Source organism: Haliotis rubra, unplaced genomic scaffold (genome assembly GCF_003918875.1).
Source record: "Haliotis rubra isolate DU_JTF1 unplaced genomic scaffold, ASM391887v1 Scf58, whole genome shotgun sequence".
Classification (NCBI taxonomy): domain Eukaryota; kingdom Metazoa; phylum Mollusca; class Gastropoda; order Lepetellida; family Haliotidae; genus Haliotis; species Haliotis rubra.
The window spans coordinates 341,896-350,984 of record NW_025767279.1 but is presented as its reverse complement, the minus strand read 5'-3'; the positions used below and the strand labels follow the sequence as shown (position 1 = coordinate 350,984).

Sequence of the window (9,089 nt, the reverse complement as noted above, 5' to 3'; positions counted from 1 at the left end):
TAATTTGACAAAGTAGTTGTAGTTTCTGTCGAACTATTATTGTATTTATATATTTCTTCCGTATACACTGAAGTTGTGGTTGCATTTAGGTGTAAATATGACCCACTTATTTATCATGAAGATCACGAAGTTGTAAGTACTACATGTATCATCGTATGTTGTATAATTGTTCCCTTGGTGGTACGTTTATATGTACCCAACCTACTGTTTTATTAATTAAGAAAACTTGGACTCACCCCTGAAATCCCACTCTCTCAGTTCCATTACAAATATGGATCCCCTGGCCAGATGAGTAGACTTATCTGGTCAAAACATATTCTCTTAATCAACCACGTGTTGACGACGTCGACGTCGTCGTATACATCTGCAACACTGCATGTTTACAATAGTGCACGCTTCCACCAAGTCATTAGCTCTGAATTCATGCTGTTGTTTAAACAACCAACACATACCTTCTAATCAAATATCACAATCCCATTTGTTATGCAACTTTAACGATATCTCGTATTTGTTTAGTCGATAATCGACCACATGAAGTCAGTTAGTCTGTCATACCAACCAAGAAAGCCCATGCCTAGAAAATGTGGCAAGTCTAGATTTCCACAGTTTCTGAAAATGAAGAAAGTCTGTGGGCTCCTTTTTTATTCTGTTTATAATTGTAATTTAAGAACTGTAAAATATGTTAATTTCAGAGTCTAGCTGTCAGTCTACAAGTCAGTAAACTGCTTCACAAATGTGATATGCTTGTTATAAATTTATCAGAATGTTTGAGAGCTGTAACAAACGGAAGAAATAAGTTCAGATTCATTAGAGCTTGTAAGAACATGCGTGAACATGCAATGAGGATGTACTTACTTGATTATTTCATTTTCCGATTTTGTTTTCAATTTTCAGGTTCAGAATTGCCAGCCTTGGACCAAAGGAGTGTCATAGAATGCACGTGTATAACTAATTCGAAATTAGTTTCTCGGACTCAGTACATTGAATGGTTTGAAGTCTTGATGAAAACCGGATGATCAAAACACAGTACTATCTTCCGATGTCTTCGTAGAAGAAGGTCCCGAACCTGATACAGAGTACTGGAAAGCGATCGAACGCTTAAAGGTCATGTAACAGCATTTATGTTGTTATCTGTTTTGACATAGCCCGTGTTTAATTTTTCCTCCAATATTCAGTTTGTCAAATTCAACTTTTCCGATATTAGAGTGAAATTCATGATTAGCCATGTGGCTGGGGGATTGTTTTGCGAGATGTTGTGGAGCCTTGAATGGCATCCCAGCTCGGATCCTTTGCATTCTGCTTCTACTCACACAAGGAGGTATTCTGGATTATTTCCTGGCCAAGCATCAGACACAAGCCAGCTGGGCATGGATAGCGTTCGACCTTGTCAACGTCGGCCTCTTCATCGCCTCCTTCGTCATATCACGACGACACCTTGCACTACAGAAAGCCGGTGACGAGCAAAGTAAAGCGGTCACAATTGGTTGGTTGGCATGGCTTGTGTACTCGGTAAGCCTAGTAGCAAGGATGGCCATAGCTTTCAACAAATTCTCCTTTAAGTTAAGCGAAGACACATTCTTTGGCCCCAATACATTAAAGACGTCTCTAGCCTTGGCATCGTGTGTATTCGTTTTGCTGTTGACGTCTCACCATGACGCTCCTCCTGCTAGTGAACGCAGGCGATTGATTGAAGAACTAACTGGAACCGTTGTCTTCGACGTGTTGGACACCGTGGATGTGTTAGAGGTGATGTTCGACAAGTCATCAAGGGACATGTTCCTCCCGGGACTTCAGGAAGCTGTTTTAGCGGTGGCAGGTCTCAATCTCTTTATTCCAACAGTGCCCCTGATCACACTCAGCCTCACCAACTTTGGGCACAAGAAGATGCCGAAACGTCTTGTGGCGCTACACAAGTTACTTGTGGTGCTTGTGGTGAATGTTCCCAATCTGATTGTTCGGTTAGTTCTCTGGCATGGCTTCAGTGTTGGAATCTCTCCCTTTATACTCAAAAACCTCATCCTCATCTGCATTGTCATGTACGAGTTTTACGAACACAAGAAGATGAAATATGATGAACACGCCGAGGCGATTGAAATGAGAAAGAAAGATTTGCTGCTCACTGCCAATCCAGCTGCGGTCAATGGACAAAGTGATATAACAGAATTCTCGATGCAAGAACGAATATAAATCTAATATGGCATAACACATGACTGTTTGAAGTCGCCGTGAAGAATCCTATCCAATACCAGTGCCATTATGTATTTCGTACACCGAATGACACAAGACTCTGGCAGCCACATTCGTGAACATCTCGTGCTAGTCCGTGTCAAGCCGAATGTAGGTTACGGAACAAGGCGAGTAGTGACGAATGTCACAGTCAGTCAAGTATTAGTGATGTAATCTGCTTGTCATATGGCTTAGTGGCTATTTCTAGGGGTCCAGGGTATTTATCGCAACAGTATTTAGATATAACTTACCATGTGTAGATTTAGGTTTTATATTTGTTTTCAGAGGTAGATTTACAATGGCTTCGATCTTTACGCATTTCCGGTGATTAGTCTGATTTGCATATCTGCTTCACAACTATCTGGTGCAATCACTGCATATGTACAAGTGTACTTTTATGGCAGTTAGAAATATCATACAATTCATAAACCATAAATTCTACATGTTTTGTTTGTTTCATTTATGAGACAAAGTATGATCACCACATTAAACCAGTATTACCTTCCACCATTACTTCCGTGTTACATGTGTGCCAGTTATAAAATGCTTTTTCATGTGTATTGTTGTTGTTGTTTGGTGGGTTTGTTTTAGCTTACGAATTGTAGCCCTACAAAAGCAGGCCAACAATCATCCTTTCATTCTTCTTTTTATTATATCACGAAAAGCGTGGAATATATAGTGGAGGACCAATATTTACACTTTCTACATTTCGAAACAAATTGTATCAATTGTATACATTTAAGAGCAATTGAAAGCATTTTCACTTTCTGAACTACAATCGCATGAATGGATGTCACGGAAACTAACCGAAGCATTATCTGATCTTTACATGAAATCGATCTGATTTTAACTCGAAAATGGTCTGATCTTCACATAAAACGATCTGATTTCAGCGAGGTAGATCCTGAAGCCTAGTATGAAGAATATTTTTCCGTCACCTTTTCTTGGCCGTGACGTCACATAGATATTTATGTAACATGCGTATGTTATGTTATGTTATACAGTGGAAACTCGATTTAATTTGAAGTGACTCGTCAAAATTGTTTACTTATCAGGTATTTTACTTATCCAAACTTATCAAAACCTGCAAATGACAACCATATGCATGTATATGTATACAACAGAATAACAGACAACATTTGTAAGTAATATGACATGTTTTATTCCATAAAATTTCATTGAGTTAAGTAATACATTTATAATACAAAGTAATAAAAAATGAATCAGAATCAAACAAAATATTTCCAATAGATTTCCAAAATATGTTATATTTAGAAACATGTATCTTTCAGATATATGTTTTTTTACAAGGAAATAGATGTAGCTTTTGCCAATCTATGTATATGTAGAGAGAGGTGTAGACTGAAACTGTTGTAGTATGGATTGTGTTTATTGTCTTTACGTGACTGCATGTGACGTCTCACTCAACACACACGCACACACACACACACAGAAAGAGAAGTACATTCAAACACTTTTCTTTGTGTGACGCAGCACTGATCAATATTCCAGCTATATGACGGCTGTCTGTATATAAACGAGTCTGGACCAGACAATCCAGTGATCAACATCATGAGCATCTATATACGCAGTTGAGATTCCACGGCATGTGTGAGCGAAGCCAGTTGGCCTAACCATTCACTCCTGTTAGTCACCTGGGTTGCTGAAGACCAATTCTGACCAATATATTCACGGGTACGCACTTTCGTGTTCTGCGTGTTCAACAAGTGACGGGTGGACAGAATGAACAGTCAGACAGGTCACACAATGTCATCATTGCAACCATCTGTTTTATTTCATCCCCATTGGGCGGTGGGGTAGCCTTGTGGTTTGATCCAGGTACAATGTGTGAGACCTATTTCTGGTGTCCACCGCCATGATAATACTGGGATATTGCTAAAAGCGTATTCACGCACCTGTTAGTCATCATCAATGAGAATCATGGATTCGAACCCACGTTTAACACGGAGTTTCATCCAACAAAGTGTAGAGCATAGTCCGCATCGCTTTGATTGTACAGTGGGTTATGTTCTTCACGTTTATATCTCGATACGTCAATATAACGGTTCTACATAATGATGTACATAAATTATCACTTGAAAAATCTCATTTATAGCTTGTCCAGGGAAGGAGATTATTTGTCCAAGCTTACATGAAAAAGGGTAATGTCCTTACTATCAAAATCAGTAATGATACACGACTTATCACAAGCAGGCTATTATTGACGTCACAGACGTTACATGTACAGATGGTGTATCCAAAGTATTTGACTTGATGCCCACGAATAACATACGAATGGGTAAGACAAACAAAATATGTATCACAATCATCAAGACGGTGCACGCTGCGTTTAAACAATGCTTCAGCGTGGAAAAACAGCTGATTGAGAGAGTATTCATTTCGAGTGTTCCTCGGACTATTTAAAAACATCACTTGAAAAGGGTTTTGCAGAATAACTGAAACTTAAATAATGGTAACAAGAAGAATTCTGTCATATTTCATTGTATCTCCGATATAATGTCGTGATATTTACCTTTCCAATGAAACAGTTCTCTCGCCTAAAACAAAAATTCCACTTCCGATTATTTCATTTGCATACCTATGTCATTGAGGTGTGACAAACGTGTTTTTATTATTAACTGAAGTCACATATAAAAGCTTAAGTAAAATGATAGACCACAATGGCAGTCCCCAGTAAAGCTGAAGCCGTCGGATCCTCGTAGCTACCACGACTATGACATTGAAACTTCATGTCCCATATAATCACGCCGCGGTTGATAAAGAGTGAGTGAGAGAGTTTAGTTTGACGCCGCTTTTAGCAATATTCCAGCAATACCACAGCGGGGGACACCAGAAATAAAGAGAAGAGTATGCATTTAAGCCGCCTTTGGCAGTATTTCAACAATATAACGGCGTGGAAAACTGGAAATCCCCGCCCTGATATTGCTGGAATATTGCTAAAAGCTGCCTAAACCCACTCACTCACACTGGCGCTGTACAAATGTGTTTCCCTTCGGTTTGGTTATCCTGCTAATCGAAAATACTCTGTTTTGTTAAATATACTCATGCCAATAATGGTTGTCACCCCCCTCCCCACCCCAACCCCACAAACACCTCACACACACACCCCACACACCCTCTCCAATTAAAAAAAATGAAGGGGGTGACAACCATTATTGGCATGAGTATATGTTGGGATAGTCAATGTTATAATGATGTAAATCGGAAACGTAGTTTTATGATTATATATGGATATAGAAAATGATTATTCACTCAGAGCGTGTTATGAATTTCGTGCAAACACGCATTTCATGCTGGCGTATGTTATAATGTCCAGGTGAACATGGTCGGGGTACAATTCCACATTTACAGTCAGAGTGTCTGTATGTTTCAGTACATTTCAGTGACAAGAACCAGGCTGGAATTTGTTCTGATTGTTTTAATCCCTTTTGCAGGTGTGTTTTTTCTTCTTTGCTTTTTTTTATTTATCTTTAACATGTTTGTCACATCAGAAAAGGCTACGTGCAAATGGCATGATGGAAGTTCGAACAAAACAGAGCATTGTTCCGCGAGCTCTTATTGTTCCACAGTCAGTAATAGTTGCAATAGTTGCAACACCTTTTTATTGAATATCCCTTATTTTGTTTCATAGTATGTGTTGTTAAACTGAAAGGCCGTATTTATTTTTATATGCAGTTTATAAGCCTCTCGTTTTCTCTCGTTAATTTCGTCTATTGAGTGCATAGTAAGACAACTGGACCAACACAGACTGTAATTAAGTTTGCATACGCTGATAATGTCATTGTGTTACCTACCGTTTTGTTTATTCGTTTTGTTTGTTTGGCCCAACAAGGAACTCACCGTTATCCTTCATTCTCCGGCGTTTTAATGTCGCTTTGCAAATGATAAATGTGTCAACCTGCCCCAATCTGCCATACAGACGCCTCTCTAAGCACGGCTCCAGCTAGGCTCCATGCAGGTAGCAAACGTAATGTAAGTCTCCATGGTCCTAGTATGGTGATCTTCCTTCAGATGCTGGCGATCTATAGCTGTGTTTTATTTTGTATTGTCTTCTATAATTACACTGTCTTACTTTTACATGCTAGTTTTATGTTCATATCTGTGATGCACTAGTATTTTTACTGTCTATCGTCGACAGGTTTAACTCTTCACAATGTTTTCACTTTTGTATTGTATAAATTGTTTTTGTCACGATATGGCTGAGATATTGCCGATGTGACGTTTAATATTAACTCACTCACTCACTCTAAGCACGGCACTCGCCATGCGCTTCAGTTTCCTACTTTTTAATAGCTCCGCTTTGTTTTTGGTGAACGAGATATCTCAAATTTATCCATCAAAGAAATAAGCAGTGGGCAAATGGCATGGTATCCAAAATAATACTAAAACAATAAGCTTCAATATCGGTTAGACCCGCAAAAATCCGGGTTAGAATTGATCTTCAGTAACCCATACTTGTCCGAAAAGGCGATCGGGTGGTCAGGCTCTCTGACTTGGCAGACACATCATCGTATCCCAATTGCGTAGATCGATGTTCATGCTGTTGATCACTGGATTGTCTCGTCTAGACTCGATTATTTACAGACCGCTGCCATATAGCTGGAATATTGCTGAGTGCGGCGTAAAACAACAAACGAAAAACCTAAACTTTCACGGCAGCTAATGAGTCCTAGGTGGCACTGTTGCAGCCACGTTGAAGCCATAGACAAGTGCCCCCCCTTCTTAATGCTGAACATAACCCTTCCTCCTCAAAACAAGTTCATTTAATAGGGCATTTATTAGAAGTTTTTTCAACAAAAAAACTACTTATACTCGAGTTAATGCTTGATTTATAAAGCAAAAACAAAAACAAAATCATCAAGTTTGATTAAGCTTTAATAAAAACTTTTAATCCTCACAAAATAAAAATGTAAATAATATTTGGCATGAATGAAACAAGGCAATATCCGAAGATTTCCGAGTGTATGTCAAGATACCGGTTTTCGATCAGCGTATCGCAATACGTATCGTTTTCATGTCTGAACCGGTAAATACCGGTAAACCGGTTATATTGCGCAGCCCTAGCATTTATGATGCTTAACGTACGTCGTGGACACCTTTGTGGACCCCAGAACTAATGTCATTCGTGACCAACTATTGTTATTCCGTGACGCCGTGTACGGAAATGATCTTTAGTCCGGTGCACGGTTGCACAAAACGATCTTAGCGCTACGTCTGTTGCAGTGGGAGTTAAGATCCTTTTGGCATTACCATCACAAACATCAGTGGACGGTACAGGCGCCACATGCCAGCCTGCAAGTTGATAGAGGCGCCCTGTCAATGTAAATCGCGTGGATGCTGCGAGGCTTCCTGGCTTCAGTTTCAGGCTGCTACTGTGGTGCATCATTTAACTTGAGCATTTATCCGCCACATCAGCTTATAACATAGATGACATGTATGTCATACCCAATAGCCCGAGTATGCAAATTAGATAATCGGAAGTGGAATCAGTTTGTGAGAGCACTGTTTGATTCGAAAGATAAATCAATGAAACCATATCGGAGACATAGAATCGTTGTTGTTGTTACCGTTGTTAAAGTTTCAGCTATTCTTTAAAACTCTGATCAACTATCGTTTTTAAGTAATCCGAGGAACGTTTTCTTCCACAGCGATTGAATATGTTAATATGGTGTTAACAGCTTGTACATTTTGGTTCACACGGCAATGGGGGCGGTGGGGTAGCCTAATGGTTAAAGCGTCGGCTCGTCACGCTGACGACTCGGGTTCGAATTCCTACATGGGCACAATGTGTGAAGACCATTTATGGTGTCCCCCGCCGTGGTATTGCTGGAATATTGCTAAAAGCGGCGTAAAACTAAACTCACTCACTCACTCACTCACACGGCAATGTCTACGTACGATATATAAGTAAGATTTCATGAAGTTTCTGCTGTTAATGGTGATGCATTAATTTCTTAAAAAGGATTCATTAATGGGAAAATGATCAGTAGAATTCATCACGAGTGTTTTTGTGTGGGATATCAAATATTAGTTGCAACTGGGCTGATCTTCTCTATTAATACAGCTTTCTACCCACGGATTATGTTCTTTATGAAAGCAAACTTTATATCCTGTCCATCAGTGTAGCTTCCTTGTTCGTTAAAGTATGAACATGTATGTCCATTAATTTAGCTACGCTGTCTGAACCGTATGAACTTGTATGATACTGTGTACTGGTGTACTGAAATAAAAAATAGATTATTATTTTTAAAAATCGGAAATACTGATAAACTTTAGCCTCTCTTGATTTTTCCCATATTACAAACAGTCTAACGTATTCAACCTTAATCAGCTGCCTTTCCACACCTAAGCATTGTTTATATACCAAGCTTGCACTATCTTGATTAGTATATGTATTATGTTTTGTATTACCAGGTCCAGGTGTATGATGTTTAAATTTCAGTAAATATACATAATCCCTGACGGAACCAGAAAATATACATATTTACTGATTATACATATTTACTGATGATACATATTTACTGATTATACATATTTACTGATGATACATATTTACTGATTATACATATTATTTACTGATTATACATATTTACTGATTATACATATTTACTGATTATACATATTATTTACTGATTATACATATTTACTGATTATACATATTTACTGATTATACATATTAACTGATTGTACATATTTACTGTAACATATATACGTCAAGCAATCGGTATACCGTTACATAAACCTGAGTGATGTAGTGTACAATCAGACGTCATGCGGTCTATAGCATCTCACTTTGCTGGATGAAACTCCGTGTTAGATGTGGGTTCGAATCCATGATTATC

At 38.7% G+C, this 9,089-nt stretch overlaps 1 protein-coding gene across 1 annotated transcript; it reads left to right on the top strand.

Moving 5' to 3' along the window:
- The first annotated feature begins 1,224 nt into the window (after positions 1–1,224).
- On the top strand, positions 1,225–2,227 carry LOC124254696 (transmembrane protein 121B-like). Its single transcript, XM_046688543.1, has one exon. The coding sequence runs from the start codon at positions 1,225–1,227 to the stop codon at positions 2,185–2,187; it is 963 nt and encodes a 320-aa protein (XP_046544499.1). The 3' UTR covers positions 2,188–2,227.
- Positions 2,228–9,089: the final 6,862 nt, after the last annotated feature.